The 23,928-nt window shown below is 39.7% G+C and overlaps 1 protein-coding gene across 1 annotated transcript in view; it reads right to left on the bottom strand.

The window, feature by feature from the left end:
• The window catches only part of LOC126484682 (meiotic recombination protein SPO11), a 255,803-nt gene that overhangs the window by 155,181 nt on the left and 76,694 nt on the right, over nt 1-23,928 (bottom strand). The window contains exon 4 of the mRNA XM_050108276.1: nt 2,708-2,854. Coding sequence (XP_049964233.1) covers nt 2,708-2,854 — 147 coding nt within the window. The remainder of the gene's footprint in view (nt 1-2,707; nt 2,855-23,928) is intronic.

Below are 23,928 nucleotides of genomic sequence, written 5' to 3'. Positions count from 1 at the left end.
CCTACACTGGCCGTACACCACTGGTGATCGTCGAGGGGACACTGAATAGTGCACGGTACATCCAAACCGTCATCGAACCCATTGTTCTACCATTCCTAGACCGGCAAGGGAACTTGCTGTTCCAACAGGACAATGCACGTCCGCATGTATCCCGTGCCACCCAACGTGCTCTAGAAGGTGTAAGTCAACTACCCTGGCCAGCAAGATCTCCGGATCTGTCTCCCATTGAGCATGTTTGGGACTGGATGAAGCGTCGTCTCACGCGGTCTGCACGTCCAGCACGAACGCTGGTCCAACTGAGGCGCCAGGTGGAAATGGCATGGCAAGCCGTTCCACATGACTACATCCAGCATCTCTACGATCGTCTCCATGGGAGAATAGCAGCCTGCATTGCTGCGAAAGGTGGATATACACTGTACTAGTGCCGACATTGTGCATGCTCTGTTGCCTGTGACTATGTGCCTGTGGTTCTGTCAGTGTGATCATGTGATGTATCTGACCCCAGGAATGTGTCAATAAAGTTTCCCCTTCCTGGGACAATGAATTCACGGTGTTCTTATTTCAATTTCCAGGAGTGTAGATTAGGAACAATAGAGGGCCTATAACACTTACTTGGGGAACGCCGGATGTTGCTTCTGTTTTACTCGATGACTTTCCGTCTGTTACTATGAACTGTGACCTTTCTGACAGGAGAGAGGAATAAGGAGAACCAACCCGCATTCGTCGAGGTAGATGAAAAACCGCCTTAAAAACCCTCCACAGACTGGTCAGCACACCGGACATCGACACTAATCCGCCGGGCGGATTCGTGCCGGGATCGGCACGCCTTCCCACTCGGAAAGCAGCGCGTTAGACCGCGCGGGTAGCCGGGCGGGCTGTTTTCAGTATTGGTTAATAAATTTATATTGTTCTTTTGGCAATAAGGGCACATTTCTCCATCGTAGTTTGCACCACCCAGAATGGAATATACCAGAGAGGATGAAACAAAGAAATTTCACAGGTTGAGAGGGTGTGCGATTTTATTTTAGTGATTGCAAAATCGAGTCAGTTTACAAAAAACAAAAACTTGGCAGTATGAATCCACATATAAGTAAGATGGTGCGCCCCCTCTGGCCTGGATGCATGTACTGCTTCAGATGAAAAGCGAGTCTTAAAGACATTGTGTCCTCTCCTAAGGCAAGATGGCCCACAACTGTTGTAACTGGACCTTGATATCCCGGGTACTGGCACTGAGACGGAATGGAATTCCGAACTGGTCCTACACATGTTCTGTCAGGGACAGATCTAGGAATCTTGCTGGCCATGAGAGTACCTCAACACCATGGAAACACTCTGAGCATTGCACTGCTGAAAAATGGCACCACGATACTGTTTAAGTAAACAGAATTTCCTTGAAATGCCATTGTGTCATGGGAGTTTCCACAAACACTACTAGCTATGATCTGAAGTCATATGCAATGGGATCCCTACACCATGATGCCAGAAGCAACACTGCTCTACCTCACCAAAAACAGGGAGAATGGGAGTGACCTCTCACCAAGTCGCCGTCACACTTGCCATAATGGTCATTCATGGCATTTTAGAACAGCGATTCACTGGTGAACACAATGCGACGCAGTTCATCGGCAGTCCATGCTTCCCAGTCATGACACCACTCCAAACGCAACCGTTTCTGTCGTATTAACAGCAGAAAACACCTGGAGGGTTATTCCCTGGCCCAGCTGCTGCTAATCTCCAACCAATGGTGTAGGACGACACAAAATGTTGCCAGGGGTACACTAACTGGTATCGGATGGCAGACACACGTGTGAAGGGATTATAGTGTGCTTGGTACACGATAAGGCAACCCTTCCTTGTGATGGTCAGACGTGGTCGACCAGAACCTTGACGATGAGTATGCCTGTGCTCACGTTCCCATACAGTCCAACATCGGACCACTGTCACATCAGAATGCCTCACAAATCTGAAATTTCCACGATTCGACCAGCCGGACACATGGAGACCCACCATGACCTCACTTTCAAAACTGTCAGGTGCTGATAACACAGTCTCAGACGAGAAAGCCTTCTGATGCTGTGCACGCCCCTTATATACCCTACCAGGCCTGGTATCAGTTCTAAAAACGAACAACACTAACTCACTCTGGTGGCGGTTCTACTTGTCACGGAGAATTGCAGCTCTGGTCATTTATATAACCTCGGATGATGCGTACGTGTACGAAATTGCATTAACATCCGACCACGTCTTCTGGATGTCTAGCTTTTTTGTCGACTACCTACAAAACATTAAGTTTTACGTATATTGCTGCTGTCTCTAGATTTCTCGGCTTCTGGTGGTACAGCACATGACTTGCAACACAAAAGAGGATGAAAGAATGTGATGAAGAACTGAAAGACTACACAGTAAGCACTATTACTGTAAACTGGAGTAGAGAATATCAGTAACTGGCCGAGGTGAAAATAGAGCGGAATTCCTTGATAGCAGCCTCTAACAGTCGCAGTCGGTTTTGGACTTCTTGCAAGTTACTAACACAGATATCATATGTAAGTTTTTGTGTGGAATTGCATTATTAAAGAAAATCAAATACCCCTGCAAGGAAAAATGAGAGTATTGGTACGTCTTCAGGTGCCATAGCAAAAAACAAACAATTTGGCAGGTAGATGTCAGTTATCATTATAGCAATGTGTTGCCAGTGTAGGCCTGGTACCTTCGTGTGATGGTGGACCGAGTGGCCAGCAATTTGTAGGCGCGTGCCAACGTGGAGACCAGCAACGCCATGCGTGGTCGTGACCGTGGTGCCGACCAGCGGATCTCTCTGGTACTACACTGCGCGCGAGGCTTCATTCGCAGTGCCCTGGACAACAAAACGACCGACATTTGTGAAAAAGTCTGACATTCTGGAAAAAAAGAAAATTGTTTATAATGTGCCTACATCCGAAACAGTAGAAACAATACCACTTCAGCTCCTGCAAGTGATGTTTCCTTAGCGTAAAAGGAAGAACGTAAAACAATGTCTGCTGGATGACTATGGCGACGCTGTTATCATAGCTGACAGTTAGAAACCATTAACTGCGAGTATTAACGTGTGTTAAACACCTATATTTCACGTTTCAAGAGTTGTTGAGTAATACTAAGAAAGATCTTGAAATGACAATCTAATTCGTGCAATAAGTGGCGTGGATACGTATTTTGTGGTGCAAATTACATAATGTTGATGTGAGCTACTTCCACTAATGGTTAATTAATGAGGTTACACAGCTAATTATGTCACGCCCACCCCAAGTCCCCCCCAGAGAAACTCAGATTTCTGCGGGGGCTGAGAGCATGGCGTAAGTTAAGACAGCGAAAAGACCACCGCCCACCTGGGTAATAGTGCCAGGTAGGTTATGGGTTCAAGAAATATCAGCACTTCCATTCATTATTCGAAATTCCCTCACAGGCGGTGGGCTCGTCCTTCAGAGACATTTCCACGTTTCGTTCACTTGTCCTGACACTCTGGATTCATGACTCAGTGAGGTCATTTTTCTATAATCTTGACATTTTCTTTATTTTCCACTATTTTGGTATTCTGAGAATATTGCAAAGGCAGTAGTTGCAGCAACAACAGTCGATGATTGACTGATCTGACTATATATCACCATCCAACAAGGCCTTGCTGTACTGAGCACTTTTCGGTGGACGATGGTTCAAATACGCGTCCAGTCATCCACAGAGTTCGGTTTTTCGGGATTTTCCTAAATCGCTCCAGCACATGATTCCCTTTAAAAGGCCCAGGCAGTTTCATTCCCCAACCTTCAGAATTGTGCTTTGTCTCTAATGGCTTCGATGTTGACCAGATCCGCAGGTAAAGTAGCCCTCCTTCCCATTCCTATCTCTCGGCGGGCACTACTCAGAAGGATAAGAGGATTTCGTCATCAGGAATAATAAAACTGGCATTCTACAGGTCGGAGAGCGGGATGTTGGATCCCTTAATCTTGTAAGTGGGTTAGAGAATTCAAAAAGTAATATGGATAGGCTGAAGTTAGAAGCAATGGGAATTAGTCACGTTCGGTGGCTGGATGAACAAGACTTCTGGTTGAGTGAATACAGGGTTATAAATACAAAATCAAATGGGTGAAATTGAGGAGCATGTCTAATAATGAATAAGAAAATACGAATGCTGGTAAGCTACTAAGAACAGCACAGCGAACGCATTCTCGTAGCCAGGACATACAATAAGACAACACCCGATGTAGTAATTCAGCTTAGGGGCTGTTTCACCACGAATCTCACTACTTTCGCAATACAGTTATTCTGTTAGTTCGCTACAGGATTAACGATTCTGTTACATTAAACACATTGAGTAAACGCTGAAAAACGTGTGTTTCATGTACTACAGGAATATATGACAGCAGTGGAAGAGTCTTCTGGTAGTGTTTCGCTGACAAGGAAATGGCAGATCAACTCGCGGCCGACCCAACAGCCATACACTGCGAGAGGATGTCTCCAACCACATCAGGACACCATTGTCCACTATTATCAAATAAAAAAAATGATGAATATGTATCATGTTACTAAAACATTGCAGCACTTCATAGCCGGCCAGGCGTTTGCGTGCATGGTGACTAACTTAAGAATTTTATTACATGGCTATGAAATGTGCAATAAATCAGTTTGGAAAGTTGAAGAAAAACTAAATTCGCTGGTGTGGTGCTTTATTCTGAAATCGCCAAAATGAAGGTGTTTTGAAAATCGTCTACTGGAGAGACACCTCAATGATTTGATATTATCGATTTAAAACTAGAAAGCAATTGTAACGTAATAACGAAGCTTTCCACAGTTATCTTTTGCCTTTAAATATTATGACTGAGCGAATTTAACAGAGATTATTTTGATATTTTGAAAGGACAGTGACATGACATTATACATCAGCGAAATGACATTAATTAACCATCCAGAAACCGATCAAGTGAGCACAAACTTGAAATAACAAATTGAATTTACTGAAAATATCTGTTTTGGAACTCACAGATTATTGGATGATGCGATGCAGCAGTTACATGTTATCTCCAGTTTACACGGCAACGCAATCAACTGCATTACAAGTGCGCAGCATTTTAAGTGTTCATTTAAGGCTTCATTAACGCAAAGAGAAAGAGATGTTGTGCCCATACGTCAATGGAAACAATTAAGCACTTCGGATTAGAGTGAAGTGCAATCCTAAGTGGAATAGCAATTTCGATCGTCAAACGACGGTACCTCATATTACATCCGACAGTGTATAGCCATTATGCTACTGTCCCACATCAGGAGAGTCGTAACACTGTACCAGCACAGTAGTATAAGTTTATATGCCAACAAGCTCTGCTGATGATGAGGGGGCTAAAAGGATGTATGATAAGATAAAAGAAATTATTCAGATAGTTGAGGGAGGGACAAATATAACTGGAATTCGATAGTAGGAAAACGAAAGCTAGGAAAAACGGTAGGAAAAAATCGACTGAAAGGGCAATATATGAAAGAGAAACACACCAGGTAGAATTTTGCAAGCAGTATTATTTACTCATCACTAACACTTGGTTTAAGAATCAAGAAGAAAGCTGTATACGTGGAACAGACTAGGGGTGGATGTGAACTATGATAATAATTTATTGCTTATTAGCCTTTTCCCCACAGTTTCACCCGCATATGCGTTCGGCACATATATTGAAGACACCTCCTCCTCCCCCCTCCCCCCCCCCTTCTGTGTCCTCTTCCTCCCTCTGTATGTTTACCTCATCCTCCCACCTCTATTTGTCTATGTCCTCCTCCCCACTCTCTTTTTCTTCATCTCCTCCTCCATGTCTCTCTGTCCATTTTCTTCACCCCCTTTCTCTGACCACATCCTCCTCCCCATCGCTTTTTCCATCTCCAACTCCCCCTCTTCCTTTTTCACCTGCCGATTACCTCCCTACACCTTCCGCCTTCCTTATGCATATCCTCCTCCTCACCTCTCTCTGTCCATTCCTTTCTCCTCCTTGCTCTGTCCATCCCCTTCTCTATTCATCTCAACTTGTGCCCAACCACTCTCATCTGCACATGTAGCCCCTGCAATAAAGTTCAATACTCCCACAACATACCTGCCACAAAGTGCATGCTACACATCATGGACTTGAAACATTTAATTGCCCCTGACATAGAGGCCAGAATGCAAAGCAGGTCGATACTTCTCCAACACATCTGTCACGAAGGGCAGCCTACATGTCAGGGCCTGGAAAACCATTTCTTGCCTTGGACATGTAACTGTCCTATGATTTGGCAGACCGATACTCTTCCCACACGAGATGCCTGTTGTGCAGTGCAGCCTATATTCTAGGGCCAGAGAAAACACGTTTTTGCCAGTATCTCTGCAACTACTGGAAATAGGAGGTTATAAACCCCATAGTGCTGATACTTGTGAGGCCTGCTGATTCTGAGCCAAATTTTGTTGAAATCGACTCACAGGTCTGGGAGCATATCCCAGGAGTACAAATGTACACTCTGCTTTATGCATATAAGAGACAGATGAACTGTAGATTAAAACAGAGGAATTTGCAAAGGAAACAAAGGCAGTAGAAGATGGATGTGTGGTTTGAGATGAAATACTGAAGACAGCATAAGAACAAATAGTTAAAAATACAAGGACTAGTAGAAATCCATTGATATCACAGCGTATATTGAATTTAATTGACGAAAAGAGAAAATAAAATAAAAAAACAATAAATGAAGGAGGCAGAAGGGAATACAGATGTCTACAAAATTATATTGACAGTAAATGGAAAATGTCTAAGTAGGAATGGTTAAAGCACAAATATATGGATGCAGAAGCACATATCACCAGTGAAAAGACAGATACTGTCTACAGGAAAATTAAAGAGGTCTTTGGAGAAAAGAGAAGCAGCTGTATGAATAACAAGAGATCAGATGGAAAACCAGTACTAAACAAAGAAGGGAAATCTGAGATATGGGAGGAATATATGTATTGGAGCTATACAAGGGAAAGGACTTGAAGACAATTGTAGAATTCGTGACAAATTCCAAAAATGCAAGACTAAATAAACAACTTCTGCATTCCAGCGAAGCATAAATGTTTACTCTTGAGAGAAATAAGATCCTTTAACCTAAGTTGCAATAGTTCTGATACATTATGTAACTTGGCATTAGTTAGTGACTAATGTAACTAGTAAGGACGAAGGATTCACTAGTGGAATGAAGACATTCCTCAGCATAGTTCCTGAAGTAGGACGTGTCAGGGTAGTTGATGTGAAAAAGTTATAATTTAGTACATGAAACAGTGTGCCTGTTGTATACTCAAAATTAAGTGCTGAACAATTCTTCCATGTCGTCTTCACTAGTGCTAGAGAGTCTGTAGCGGAATTCCGAATGTAATCCAGATGAATAGCCATTGGCAGTAGTCCAGTGTGATCAGTTGACATTACACAGCAAGCATAGTCTACAATGAATGCGCCTGCTACTTGCTGCATGCTGGCTTTATAGCTTGTAGGAGCATGGCCAAGTTATCATGTGATAATGCTTATAAACAGGCCCTCTCTTAGCACCACTTATGTTGTGAAAGGAAAACTCCCTTCTTAGCTTCCTTGGCCCACATTATATCACTGATTGAAACAGCTCATGTCTGGAACTGTGTACGATGCCATCGGCACCTGCAGTGCCTGGACAGGGGCCTAGGGGCAGATGTCTTCAGTGGCTCAATCACCTGAGGTTTCTCTCATGCCCATTCGGGTTACAGGATTGTCAAAGAAAACTGCTGGGGAAAAACTTGGCCCCGGGAACTAGGGGGGAAGGAGATCAATTTTTCATCACTGAAAAAGTATATTATAAACGTAAAACTGGCTGATTTCATGTCATAAAAAGAAGTTGCAATTATGACCCGTGGAACATGTAAGTGTTTTAACTATAATGAAGTACTATGAATGCTGAGTCATGGAACATGAAAAAATATTCTCTGGCACTACACTTCCTACCTCTAATGTTGCACAAGCATGTACAACCTATGTATCAATTATTTCCAGCTACTGTATTAAATGTATATCAATACACAGGACAGGCGAAGTTGCAGACAGGCACTATGAAAAGGAATGCTAGAAATATTCACATTTCAGACTAAAGCCTACATCAGAAGTAGCAAATGTGTAGGAATGAAGGACATAGTCCAAAAGCTGAATATTTCTAGAATTCCTTTCCATTGTGCTTGTCTGCAGCTCAACATCTCCTGTATGTAGTGAGTAATAATATATCCCTTCCATATTTTTGTTATTCCATCCTGGACTAAATTTATGTTACCAGAAATTTCTGTCAAGGACTAAACATGATTTCAAATGAGTGTAATACATCTTTTTTTTAATTGGTCTTTTTTCATAACTATACAGCTGCACTATTAATTGCAGTCAGTTTTGACTGTAAGAAATCTAGTGTCTGCAAAAAGACTCCTGAAAGCTATTCCATTGTTGAATGTACATAATATTCAATATTTTTACTACAAAATATATTTACTATCATCAGTGACTGATAAAATGCAAAATATGCTAGCACTGAGAGAAGCTTCTGCTACTGTAACAAAGCATGCTTAATTAAGTCTCCTAATTATCTGTCAAAGTTTTAGATATGTAGTTTCACACGGAATGTAACACAAACAGACTGAGATGAATATTTTTGTTAATGTATCAATGTATTCATTTCAGTACATATTTCTATATCCAGAGTGGACCAGAAGGAACTGTCAGTATTTCAGATGGTGAAACAAATGATCACTGGAAGCAAAAAGGTTTACATAGATGTACGCTCTTCCCTGGATGGTTTCCGAGACAGAACACATTTCATGTAGATCAGTTTTTTCACTTTATTTACATATTTATTTATTGTTCAGCTAATTCAACCTATACTAGATGTAGCCTCTTTAATACAAAGCTAATAAATATAATTTTAATCACTGTTTCCATGCCACTGTCTCCTCCTGTCCTTTGCCAGTCGAGACTTGACTTTTTCAGTTCTTTATCCCCACTGTCAGGTGGTCTCTGTCTTTCTCTGTAACTCCACTTTAAACTGCCTTTATCCATCTTCTGTCATTTTTTCATGTGAATGTCCTTCCTATTTGCCTTTTCCACAACATCCCAAACTCCTGTTATTGCTCTTATTGTTCACTACCTTTCCAACCCTTCTTAGTAAGACTTAGCAGTGAACTTTCTATAGCTCTCTGAGCTGTTCAGAGTTTTCATTTGAAAAATTCATTAAAATCAACGTTTCACAGCCATATGTTAGTTTGAAAAGAGCACATGGTTTTAAAACAACCTTTTTCAAGTTTATTGGCATATTAGATGTGAAAATGGTCGCATTTCTTCTGTAAGCCCTCCAGCCTAGCTTGATTTAGTGGAAAATTTAAGGTTTTAAGTCTCCTTGAGTAATAATTAATTGTCCCAGATGAACATATTAATTAACATTTTAGACAGTTGTTGTTCAGTATTATTTGTCTTGCTGCTACCCACTTGTGTGTAATATTTACTTTGCGCAGATTTATCTTAAAACCTACTTTTTGGCAACTATCTGATAAATTCTATATAGAGGATCAAAATTATATCATATTGATGGCCAGGACTACTGTATTGTCTGCAAATCTCAAGTTAATGAAGCTTTTCCCAGTTATTCTAATTCTCATTTCTTGCTAAATAATTTTGGACATTGTTGTCTCAAGGACTGCTATAAACAGTTTCTGGGACATAGGGTCATCCTACTTTACTCCCCACCCAATGGAAAAATTCTCTCATATGTTGTACTATGCTAACAAAAGCCATACAGCTTTCAGAGATGTTACATAATACGTTTATGTACCTTGTTTCCACACCTAGTTGAAACATTGCCTCTATAACCGCAGTGTGGCTGACAGAATCAAAAGCCTTTTCAAAATACGAGGGCCGTTCAGAAAGTAACCTCCGGTTGATTTAAAAAAATACACCAAGTTAAATAAAAATATTTTAATATATACATCTTACAACTACATCTTTGCACTATTCTTCTACATAGTCTCCATAGCGATTGAGGCACTTATCGTATCTCTTCACAAGCTTTGAAATTCCTTCTGCATAAAAATCACCCGCTTGTGCCTGGAGCCAGCCTGTGACCGCATCTTTGAGCTCTTCGTCGTCATCAAACCGCTGTGACCCGAGCCATTTCTTCAAATGCATGAAGAGGTGATAATCACTTGGCGCCAGGTCTGGGCTGTAAGGTGGATGGTTGATAACGTCCCACTTGAAGGACTCAAGAAGGGCCGTTGTTCTGCGAGCAGAGTGAGGATGGGCGTTATAGTGCAAAAAAACGATACCGGAAGTCAGCATACCACGGCGTTTGTTCTGTATAGCCCGTCGTAACTTTTTTATTGTTTCACAGTACACGTCTTGATTAATGGTCATACCACGTTCCATGAATTCAACCAACAACACCCCTTTGGCATCCCAAAACACCGTTGCCATCAGTTTTCTGGCAGAAAAATCTTGCGAGGCTTTTCTTGGTTTGGTAGGCGAATTTGAATGTGCCCACATCTTTGATTGTTCGTTTGTCTCAGGGTTCACGTACTTAATCCAGGTTTCGTCACCGGTCACGATTCTGTTTAACAATGGTTCTCCTTCGTCCTCATAACGTGACAGAAAGTCTAATGCAGAGGCCATTCTTTGAGTTTTGTGATGGTCGGTAAGAATCTTGCTGTCACTATCTCGTACAAGAGAGTCTTAGAAATCTGTGGAAAACCAGTAGACAACTCCGACATTGAGAAACGTCGATTTTCACGAACTTTTGCACCAACTGTCTGAACGAGTTCGTCAGTCACCAATGATGGTCTACCACTCCTCTCTTCATCATGAACGTTTTCTCGTCCACTTTTAAATAAACGTACCCATTCATGGACAACTCCTTCACTCATAACTCTTGGTCCGTACACGGCACAAAGCTCATGATGAATAGCTGCTGCAGAATATCCTTTGGCTGTAAAAAACCTTATGACAGCACGCACTTCACATTTGGCAGGGTTTTCTATTGCAGCACAATTGCAGCACACATTTCAAACTACCACAAAAACTAAACTAGCGCAGGTACGACGTTCACTCGACCACGGCTTGATGCCGACTGACCTGTTGAGTGCGTGAACGCACAGATGGCGTCGCTACTCCCCCCACAACCCGCACTGTGACCAATCGGAGGTTACTTTCTGAACCGCCCTCGTATATAAAAGTTATGCAAAGTGGCATTTCATATTCATTGGCTCAATTAATTGCTTTAGCTGTAACCACTGTGGACTCAAGCTTGTTCTATGGATTGTACATTTTCTGCAACAGCACTTATGTCTTTTGTCAAGTGTGTAGTGAAAACTTTGTAGATAACGGGGAGTACCGTACTTCCATTTCTGTGTAGAGCAATTTGCTTTGCTTTGTGAGGTGAAGGTGTAGCCTCTTTGTATACAAGCAATACAGATTTTAGCCAGATTTTTTTCGATTTTTTGCCAGTAAGCTTAAGTATTTCAATTGTCAGATCGTCATGACCTCTACATTATCATTCTGCTTTTCATGTATTGCTGTCTTATTTCTCTTGGGAGAGTTTCTGAAACTAAGCCATTTTGATTTTCATTAATTGTTCTCAGTAGTTTATGAATTCTTTCATGTTCTTGGCTGTAGAAATTCCTTATATGCTCTAGAATTTCTTCCTTATGTTATCTGATCTTTAGCACTATCAATTTTTATCATTTCTTTTTTTTACCAATTTTAATTTTTTGCTCGACTTACTTTCAGGTTCTTTTATTCTCTAGTGCATAATTTTTATTTTTCCCACTTTCCCTATTGGCTCCAAAAATCTGTGCTCATGAGAATCTTAGTTGAGATGAATGCATTCTAATGAACTAACAGTGGACTATTGCAACTTTATAATTGCAGGTGGCTGAGGAAGCATTAGGTAACTTTTTCACAATATCAGTCAAATCGGCATAATGTCATTAACACAGAATATGCAGATATGGTATATGTTTACAAGTTCAATGAAAACTATGCTCCTGTTGCTGTTAAGAAATACAGATGGCACATTTAAAGGAACAAATTTTGGATCATCCCATTTTTCTGGAGTTTTTAAAAAGTTGCCTGAATGCAGTAGTGTGCATATTTTATGCAAGTATTTCAACAAAAGAAACAGGAATAGCAACACATTGCTAGCAATATTCAGTGTGGACCTACAACTGGCAGGCAACATCTTTATGGGAATCTCAATATCCTAATAATTAGCATATGATTCAACAAAAACAAATTTCCAAGTCTGTTTCTCCATCAAAACTATAATAGTATGAGTACAGATACTGTTTATTTGGATAAACAAACAACTGGAAATCAGCACTTGTATATCACTGCGTATAAATTAGTTTACCAGCTATCCTATTTTTAATTGGAAGATGGATGCAATGTATCTGCTGCAGGATTCTAGGATGGGTCACACATGCATTTTGAAAGCAATCTCCTTTGTATGTTGAATGCATTTTCCCATCATCCTACTGATGAACAGATGTCTGCCATCTGCTTTCTCTTCAATGGAGCCTATGTTATCATTACAGTTGATATCCATACAAACAGTTACAATCAAATGCTTGAATTGATGGATTTCAACTGTGAATCACTGATATTTAGTTATAAGATACTACGTTTTTGTGTTTTGTGGAGTGCAAAATGTTATGTTACTTAACATTTAAAGCAAGGTGACAATCTTTCAGCCATTCTGAAATGTTATAAAGGTATGAATGAATATTTGCTAAGCATTTTCAGATAATACTTCATTACAGACAACTGCATCATCTGCAGTCTGTGATTACTTTCAACCCTTCTGCTAGGTCATGAAGGTACAAGATGAACAGCAGTTTTATAGATGTGTGTTTCCTTCCTTGCTTTAGAGTTCAGTCCAAGGACTGGTTAACAGGAGTCTGATTACAGTGACTGGCAACAGATCTCCAGTCTTCAGATCCTTCTATCTTCTTCTTTTTTCTACATGAGAGTTGCAACTGGCATCTTTTATAGTGCGATATATGTCTTTGAGCTAGACTTCTGCTAGTTATTTTTCCACTGACATATTCCTCTGTTACTGTTTTTAGGAATCCCTCATGTATAAACAGACAACCAACATTCTGAACTGTTCATTTTACAGTATATTGTTGTTATGGTCTTCAGTCCAAAGACAGGTTTGATGCTAAGCTCCATACTAGTCTATCCAATGCATGCCTCTTACTCTCAATATATTGACTACAACATACATCCATTTCAACCTTCTTTCTGTAGTCAAGAAAAGAACTGGTCTCCATCTAAAATGTCCTTTCTGCCCCCCCCCCCCCAACCAACACACTCACTTCCTTTCATTATCAAACTGACAATTGCCCCAGGATGTCTCTCATTAACCAACATGGTCAGGTTCTGCCATAAGTTTCTTTCCTCCTAAGTTTGATTCAGCATCTCTTCATTAGTTAGGTGATCTATTCATATAATCTTCAGCATTCTTCTGTGGCATAATGTTTCAAAAGCTTGTATTTACTTATTGCTGGAACTGTTTATCATTTATGTTTGACACCTGCAAAAGCTACACTCTACACAAATACATTCAGAAAAAATTTCCTGACACTTATATTTATATTCATAGGTTACACTCTTCCAAACATATACTTTGAAATACTTTCCTGGTTTATTGGCTGTTACTTTTGAGGTTAATATCTTCTTCTTTTACTGAAAGCACTTTTTAGTTGGGCAGTTATGCTTCTTACTTCTTCTCTGCTTCTTCAATGTCTAGAGATCATGCTTCTTAAATAAAGTCTACTTGTTACAGTAGTGTCTCACATGCAAGAAGAAGTCAAGCCTTGGCTTGCTCTCCTTTGCCCCAAATTATTGCCTTTGTTTCAGATTCTTTTATTTTCAGGTTATACTTTTTTCCCATGGCTTTAACTATTTCCTTTAACCTATGGCTTCAAGGTCTTCTTCACTTCCTTTACCATTTTTTACAGAATTTATCTCTAACTGTTCTCTAATTTTTTTTGAGTGCCTCCTCTAAGTATATATTAAAAATTATTGCTGACAGTGCACATACAAGTTTCTGAATCAGTGTTTCTTCTGGTACTGAGTGTGCTGCAATAATAGTTGTCTCATTTTTGTAAAATTTTCATATCGGTGTCTGTGATCTATTGCTACTTTCTTCAATACCTCAAGCTCTTTTTTTGCATTATACATTATCAAATGCTTTTTTATAAATCCACAAAAGCTACCATTATGTGTGTTCTAAATTCCTTTTCATCTGTTTATTTATAACTGATTTTAAAGCCAATACTACTTCTCTGATCACTAAATTTTTTGGAAGCCACAGCACTGGGGTCCATACCAACCAGGAGTAATAGGAGAGACTGAATAAATATAAATATGTGAATAAAAAATGGTCACTAGTTTGTTTACCACATGGGAGAGTGTCACAGAAATGCTGAAAGAACTGAAGTGGCAGTTGCTTGAAGATGGATGCAAATTATTCCATGAAAGCCTATATAGAAAGTTTATAGAACATATTTTAATTCTGACTCTAAGAATTTAATGCTGCCTTCCTATGTGCCACCCCCACTGTGATCATGATGTCAACATTAGACTAATTACAGTGCACACAGAGGCTTTTAAGCAATTGTTCTTCCTGTACCTCATATGTGACTGGAATGGGGAAAGATCTTAATAACTAGTACAGTGGGAGTATCCTCTACCATGCACTTCACAGTGGTTTGCAGAGAATACAAGTAGATTTTGATGCTATTCTGAGAGTATGGCTTCGACTTTCTGTTGTATTTGGCTGAGGACATTATTGTTAATGTAGAGGATAAAATTTTTTTTGCAGTGTATAAAGAAAAAGTACGATAATTAACTGATATTCCCTCTTTTTCTACACAGTTTAAAAAAACATTTTATTTAAAGTACAATTTCATTTGAGTGCTGAGAAAAATGTCTGCATTTTATGGCACTGTAAATTACTATTCATTTACTTTATGGGGTTAAGCATTCAGTAGTTTTTTCATTGTTAAGGCATTCGTATTTTAAGGTATTACAAGGTTTATCTCATAATCTGTGGACTGCTTTCACAGGTAACAGATAAGTGCAAGTTGCTGTAGAAGAGAAATGGATTTTACTCTAAATGGCAACACAGAGTATGTTATCAGTAACACTTCTGTTTCTCATTATCCACCTTGTAACCTATTACTTCTCGAATATCTTATTCACAGCTTTGAAAGAAAGAATAATTTCTGAAATTTGGTGTTGATGTATGTAAATAATTCCTCAAACAGACAACACATTGTACTTTGAGGCCAATTACAACTTTTATTCCAAAGAGGAGCACAGCTCGACACCTTATTTCCAAATAAATACAGACAAAAAACCAATTTACAAGTTTAGCTGGGATGAGTAATTTACAACATGGTGATATATCTGTGACAATTCTGGCCTCCTAGCATGTGATGCAGCACATGTAATGACAATTTTCACAAAAATGTGGATACTTATTTTCTGCAATCTGTGGATTGCAGATTGTTAGAAGCTAAAGCCATCAAGGTAAATTAACAAAAGATGGTCTTTCTCATTGAATCTTGGTCTTACCTTTAGTGAACGTTACATTACTAAACACAAACTTGCCTTCATTTCTGGCCCAATATCCTGGCAGTTTTCTTAAATATTTAATGCGTACAGTACTTTGGCTCAAATAGGCTCTGAGCACTATGGGACTTAACATCTATGGTCATCAGTTCCCCAGAACACAGAACTACTTAAACCTAACTAACCTAAGGACATCACACAACACCCAGTCATCACGAGGCAGAGAAAATCCCTGACCCCACCGGGAATCGAACCCAGGAACCCAGGTACAGTACTTTATTTTGGATCAAGTCTGATTAACAACGATTTTTGTGCTGTAACAAGTTGATTGTTGATAACAACTTCTGTGTCTTTTATTATTCCTCTGTGTATGGCTGAAACAATCTATCCAGAAGTCACCATAGTTTGTCTCTTTTCTGAAATGCCTAATATATCAATATTCATTTCAAATTTCAAATTTTCTAGTTTGCCGAACTGCAGAGCAGAAGTGACATTCCATTTTGCTATTCTCAGAGTCTGACAATTGTGCTCTATTCTCTCTTAATCTCCACCCCTCTTCCCTTGCTCACTGACAGATCCGAACAAGGGACAATTTTACTTCTGGATAATTTAATCAAAATGTAATTCCTTCTCCCATCCAGTTCTATTAATACTTTGAGTATCCAGTTGGGCCTTTAATGGAGTGGTTTCCCATTGCTTCCTCCATCTTATGCCATTGGTCGTGTGGTGGCTCATCTACCTTTAGGAACAGTTTCCTGCTGCAAAGTCAAAAGGGTGCCCTATCTTCCACTTACTCATCTGCCTTCTAAGATGCCATTGGCATTTGATGAAAAGCCACCTGCCACCTTGGGGAGACATTTAGTCCAAGTATTTATCAACCATTTGTAGAGAAAGTGTTGCTCCCTCTCCACCATTAGGAGTTAATTATGAGTTTTTCCATTATAAATACCATGAGCATGAGGCATTTCATAAGCTTTCTGGTGCTGTTAGAGGGGTGATGTTACTACACAATACTAAAATATGTTAGGAAATACACCCTGTTTTGAACCCCACTGGATGGTCAGATCAACCATTGACTGAGGGTTTTACAACAAAATCACTACATGTTAGTGCATCTAAAAACAAATTGTCAGAGATCGTTGCACTACGTCTTTCAGTGCTCTCAGAGAATTGTACTGTACAAAATAACCTAAAACTGGACAGCAAGAACTCTAAGTGCACCCTGTTGGTATTATCTGACAAAAAAAACATCATTAAAGTTTCCACAGATAATGATTCTCCACTTAAGTCTGAATAACCTCCCTAAAACGGTTTCTGGCAGCTTTATGAGGCATCAGATACTTACTGCTGGCAGCGCGTAAACTGTCAGTACTACAGTTTTGTATGTGTCCTGATCCACTTTTATGAAGCAGCACTCCAGACCGGTTTGATCATACAATGTAGTCTTTCATGGCCAATAATTATACCCTAATGTTCATAAAACAGAAATCATTGAGGATTCAAATAGCTGTTTAACATATTATCCATCAACCTGAATGTCTGGGGCTTAAGACAAATAATACATAGTGACTGTTATCACTTGTGTACACTCATGTCAGGTCATTTCACTTAAATGCATTGCAACAAATATATTATCATTGGAGTCCCTTTGTTAAAATATGAAGCAACACAAATGAACACTTTGGGTCAAACAGAATGAACAAGGAAATAATAAGGCAAAAAATAGTATTTCCAGCTACAGCACAACAGGCAGATCAACTAAAAACGACTTTATGTGAAATTAAATTCTTTTATACTTCAGAAGCTCACCCTCGTCATGGGAAAAACCATCGGTTACCTGCCTCTGGCCACTACTTTGTTATTGAGTGCAAGGCTATCCTCAAAGATGCTCCTTCTGAAAAACAACTGTCTATATGCCTTCATATGAGCCCTGATTTCTTTTAAGTTCATGGTCATTACACAAAACATACATTGTTGGCAATAGAATCATTCAGCAGTTAGGTTCAAATGCCCGTTTTCTAAATTTTCTCCACAGTGTTCCTCAAAAAGAACATTGTCTTCCCTCTAGGGATTCCCATCGGAGTTCTCGAAACATCTCCGTAACACTTGTTCCTTAACCAGACCTACCAGTAATACGAGGGTCACTCCAAAAGAAATGCACACTATTTTTTTTTAAATCCATCTTTTATTCTACATGTTTGAAAGTTTTATAGTGTGTAGGTACATCCTTTAGGAACAACATTTTCATTTCTCCACATAATGTCTATCCATTTCAACTGCCTTACGCCATCTTGGAACCAGTGCCCTACACCTTCTTAGAACCAGTGCCTGTATACCCGCACGGTAAAATTCTGGACCAACCTGTAGGAGACATTGTTTGGCAGCATGCACAAGGGAGTCATCATCTTCAAACCTTGTTCCACGAAGAGAGTCTTTCAGTTTCCCAAAGAGATGATAGTCACATGGAGCCAGGTCAGGACTGTAAGGCGGGTGTTTCAGTGTTGTCCATCCGAGTTTTGTGATTGCTTCCATGGATTTTTGACTGACATGTGGCAGTGCATTGTCGTGCAACAGCAAAACATCCTGCTTTTGCTGATGTGGTCGAACACGACTCAGTCGAGCTTGAAGTTTCTTCAGTGTCATCACATATGCATCAGAATTTATGGTGGTTGCACTTTTCATGATGTCCACAAGCAAGAGTCCTTCAAAATCAAAAAACACTGTAGCCGTAACTTTTCCAGCAGAAGGTGTGGTTTTGAATTTTTTTTTCTTGGGTGAATTTGCATGATGCCACTACATTGATTGCCTCTTCATCTCTGGTGAAAAATGATGGAGCCATGTTTCATAACCTGTCACAATTCTTCCAAGAAATTCATCTCCACCATTATCGTATTGTTCTAAAAGTTTGCTGCATACCGTTTTTCTTGTTTTTTTGTGAGCCCCTGTCAACATCCTGGGAACCCACCTGGCACAAACCATTTTTAATGCCAACACTTCCAGTATTCTGCAAACACTTCCTTCCCCTTTCACAACATAGCGTGACAATTCGTCCACTGTGATGCATCTGTCAGCAGTCACCAGTTCGTTAACTCTCTGCATATTGTCTGGAGTGTGTGCAGTACAATGCCTGCCGCTGCGAGGACACTCCTCAATATTGCCGTGCCCGCTTTCATCACTTAACCTGCTTGGCTACCGACTAACTGTACTGCGATCAACAGTAGCATCTGCATACACCTTTTTCAACCTCTTGTGGATGTTTCCCACTGCCTCATTTTCACAGCACAGGAATTCTAAGACAGCACATTGCTTCTGATGAACGTCAAGTGTAGCAGCCATCTTGAATACATGCTGTGACGGCGCCACTCACAGGAACAGGTTGAACTAAGTTTGAAAACAAGCGGCAAGGATGTATCTACACACTGTAAAACTTTCACACGTGCAGAATGAAAACTGTATTTTTACAAAAATAGTGTGCATTTCTTTTGGAGTGACCCTCGTAGATCTAGCAGCCTGTCTCTGAAATGCTTCGATATCTTTCTTTAATCTGAGCTAGTGGGTATCCGAAACACTCAAGCAGTACTCGAGAATGGGTCATACTACATATGGCCTCCTTTACAAATGAAACACATTTTCTCATAATTCTGCCAATAAACCACAGTTGACCACTCAACTTCCCCACTACAATCTTTATACGCTCATTTCATTTCGTATTGCTCTGCAGTGTTACACCTAGAAGTTTACTCACCCTGATTGTGTCGAATAGCACACTTTTAATGCTGTATTCGAACATTGCAGGGTTGTTTTTCCTACTCATCTGCATTAAGGTACAGTTTTCTACATTTACGTCTAGCTGCCATTTACCAAACCAACTAGAAATTTTGTCCAAGTCATCTTGTATCCTCCTACAGTCACTCAACAATGACACCTTCCTGTACATCACAGAATCATCAGCAAACAGGTGCAGATTGCTGCCCACCCTGTCCATCAGATCATTTATGTGTACATAGAATAATAGTGTTCCTATCATACTTTCCTGTGGCACTCCTGACAATATGCTCGTATCTGGCCTTTACAAATGTCTGCTTGTGTCTGTATATGTGCGGATGGATATGTGTGTGTGTGCGAGTGTATACCTGTCCTTTTTTCCCCCTAAGGTAAGTCTTTCCGCTCCCGGGATTGGAATGACTCCTTACCCTCTCCCTTAAAACCCACATCCTTTCATCTTTCGCTCTCCTTCCCTCTTTCCTGATGAAGCAACCGTTGGTTGCAAAAGCTTGTGTGTGTGTGTGTGTGTGTGTGTGTGTGTGTGTGTGTGTGTGTGTGTGTGTGTGTGTGTGTCTATATATGGAAAAAGTCGAATACAGTATATAACTGCAAATTGTGGCAGGTGAGGTAAGAAATGGGAAGAAAATGCCAACTAAATTCAAAGAAAAGATGGTGACAACCATCTGAAGACATAAATAATGCTGTTTTGGAGAGTTTTAATAGAGCACATGCCAAAGGATTACCAATTAGTGGACCGATGCTACATGAAAAAGAGCTTAAAGTTGCTTCTGATGTTAGAATTCCTAACTTCAATGCAAGCACGGCTCAGTGAACCAATTCTGTGTTTGACACAGTACTGTTTTCCGAGCAGTCTGTGGAGAAAATGGATAAGTTAATCAAGATGTTGTATCCGACTGGGAGTCAAGACTTAGTGTAATTACAAATAGCTGTTGTGTTAGTGAGACTTACAAGATGGATGGAACTGGTCTATTTTTAAAATCCTTTCCAGACAAAACGCTACCTGTGAAGGGTGATCAGTGTAAAGGCAGCAAAACAGTTAATGATCAGTCATTGTGCTAACTTCTGGAGTGAAAAAGAAGAACCACTACTGATACATACAGTAAAATGTCTGCGATGCTTCAAAAACAATGACATTTTCTTGCTTGGTGTCTCTTAGCATGCAAATAAAACTGCATGGATGACATTTCCTGTTCTTGGTCGAATAACTAAAATTTAAAAAAATCAGCATTCAGAAACATAAAATCCTACTTTTTGTAGATAATGCACCATGTCAATGCAGCAAAAAGTTACCAAATGTGGAGCACAATTTTTTCCTGCAAACACAATGTTGTGTGTTCAGCCTATTGACCAAGGAGTGATACAGTTGTTTAAATTAAATTAGTGAAAGAAGCTCCTGCATTCCCTAGTTGCAAAAATAGACACCACCACACCTGTGTATATCCTAGTTAAGTCTGTGATGGTAGGTGACACTGACAGCTGGAGTAAAAGTGTGTGGAATGAAGCAAAAAATGAAACAATTAGAAAATATTTCATTAATTCTGGTTTTCAGTCTTCACAAAATGTGCATGCTGGAGAAGAAAAAGAAGGTGGTGATGAATCAATAAACATCATTCGTGATCTGTGCAGTGCTGCCAATATAGAATTGGACATTTCTACAGTGAAAGGATAAATTGCATGCTTCAATTGTTGTGATAATTGGGAAGATATCATTGCAAAAATGAACCCAGATCCTCAGTGCAGTGACAACCAAAACAGTGACTTGAACATGATGCAATTCCTGTACAGTTAATCCCATTAGGTGATGCCTTACATAGTATTGCCGGACTCAAGTCCCTTGCTATTGCGCTTTCCAAACACAAACTGATGTGCTCACTATCTAAGGTGGAAAAGAGATATGAGCATATGATTGTAAACTAATGTATGAAAAATGTGTGCAGATGCTGATTTTTGCATTTTTATTACAGTTTATTACACTGTAAGAGCTGGATTTTCATTGTAGGAGTTGTTATCATTAATTGTGTTCAAATGATTATGTTCAGTATCACATTTTATCTTGATCACCCTTTAACAAGACCACCCCTTCAGATGACCACTTTCCCACAAAAATTTAAGTGGTCACCTTAAAGAGGTTTCACTGTAATTATTAATGCAGGAGGCCTTCCTGGGCAAGGGAGATAAGTGTGGCCATGTAATCTCTTCCACATTAGATCCAGCAAGGAATAAATCATTTATAATATTATGCACTGATCTCAGGAGCAGTGTGCGATTTGCAGGGGGGGATGGAGGGGATTTCCCCCCCTATGCATCAGACTATCCCCTCCTCTGGTTTTAGTTTATGCATCCCAACCTGGGATGTTTATTTCCCACGCACTGGAGTAAAACTTTACATATAATTTAAATTTGTGGAGCTGAACACTGAAAGTTTTTAATACGGTCTTACTATTAATACTATTAATATGTTTGCTTATTAATTTTGAAAAAGTGTTATGCAGTAGTTAAGCATTTCAAAACATTTAGAACTAAATGACAAGACGATGCCGGCCACATTTCCGTAGCATGCCACGATGTTACAAGACATCGCCTCAGTGTAAACGAGGCTTTAGAGCCAGGTCTGTATTGTATGATGGATGTGATGTGTTGCGTACGAAACTAAAACCTGCAATCAGATCCACACGTCAAGGACAACTGTGAAGAGGTGTCATCCTGCAGCAAGATAACGCTCGCCCACATTCTGCCAAACGGACAGCCGACGCAATAAAGGAGATTCGAGGTGCTGGAACATCCACTATACAGTCCAGACCTGGCTCCAAGCAGTTTTCACATGTTTGGACCCTTAACGGGAGCAATACAGGGAAGATGATTTGAAAGTGATGAAGGCATCATTTCTGCGGTGCAAAATTGGTTAGAGATGCAACCAAAAAACGTATTTTCTGATGAAATAAAAAAAACTCGTAAAACGTCGGGAAAACTGCATTGAAGTCCAGGAAGGTTACGTAGAAAAATAGCGCATGTTTCAGTTTTCTATCATCAGAATAAGTACAGCTTTTCACAAATGTGCCTTTACTTTTTGAATTTCCCTCGTATACCTGTATGTAGATGATTTTGTAAATAAGCCTTACCTATAATGTACTTTTAAAGATATAACAAGGGATCACTTTTGTCATAGTGCATACGCGTGAATATTGAGTTTCAGCATTAACATCTATTTATAAATAACTGTTTAACCATGGGTAACACCACGGTCCAAGCAAGTAACATATGTAATTATACTAACCCCCTAAGACATCCCCCCCCCCCACTGGTAAAAGCACAAATCGCACACTGCTCAGGAGACAGAGAGGACACGGCATTTCCAGAACTGTTATGGCTGCAATTGGGGCAGCCTTTCACCAGAGTGCAGCACGCTACTCAGCGGGTAGGCTAAACCACGTACAGTGGGTGTGGCTTGTGGCAAGTACTTTTGTAGCCCAATTACCTCACTTTCCATTCATTGCTCATCACATTGCTCACTTAAGCTACCTGCCAGACTGCACTATGGGTAACACTTGATGCATTGCCTCAACTACGTTAGTTTGCATGGCCATCTTCTGGAGCAGCTGTTATATACCAATTGTTACTGTTTTTCCTATTTTCAGCTTACTGTGGTTTTAGAATGTTCTCCCTCAGATATGTTTTGCTTTCATTAGGAAGCAACTTTGTTGGTCATTCTATAAATAATATGTTTCTACATTTTGCCATTTATAAATTAGAAACAATCTTTCTTTACAAATTTGGTGTACAACTTACTTATGGTGTTTATTCTTCTTTTTGTGTGAGAACTTCAATGTCGGCTAACAATGACTGGGAGAAAAAGCAATGGACTCCAGAATACATGAAAAAAGAAATAAACATTGCAAGTAAACTGTATGCCAAATTTGTAAAGAAAAACTGTTTTTAATCTATAAATAGCAAGATGCAGACACATAGTAAGTATATTATATTTACAAAATGACCACTAAAGATGCTTTGTAAATTAAAGTAAAACACATCTAGTGAAAATACTCTTAAATTTCAGTAAAGTTAAAATGGAAAAAAATTGATATCTGGACTATGTTTTGTAGACCTTATTTGGATTGAGCATGACCATATTATGGACCACTTGCTATGAGCTGGTTTACAGACTGCCACTAGAGCCTGGTGCCTCTTCAAGTGCATCACATGTAATATTGTGCATTTGTGCCTATAATGGCTCTTGAGTGTCTAAAATAAATCATGGGCCCAGGGCTGATATTTCAAAGGCTTTAGTTGAAATCTGCGTATATTGGTGGCTACCGAAGCAGAAGTACTAAGCTCTAGTTTGAGCAACTACTCAATATTTTATGGAGTGATATGACCTAATTGGTTTCCACCCAAATGAACAACAGTATGTGTCTAAAATTAATGCTGATCTGTTGTTGAGCAAACACTGTGCTACAAGCCATGAGGTTTAATTTCTCTGACACATTCTTCTAATATTGTCTAA

Source organism: Schistocerca serialis, chromosome 6, assembly GCF_023864345.2.
Source record: "Schistocerca serialis cubense isolate TAMUIC-IGC-003099 chromosome 6, iqSchSeri2.2, whole genome shotgun sequence".
Classification (NCBI taxonomy): domain Eukaryota; kingdom Metazoa; phylum Arthropoda; class Insecta; order Orthoptera; family Acrididae; genus Schistocerca; species Schistocerca serialis.
This window is presented reverse-complemented; position numbering and strand designations above follow the sequence as displayed.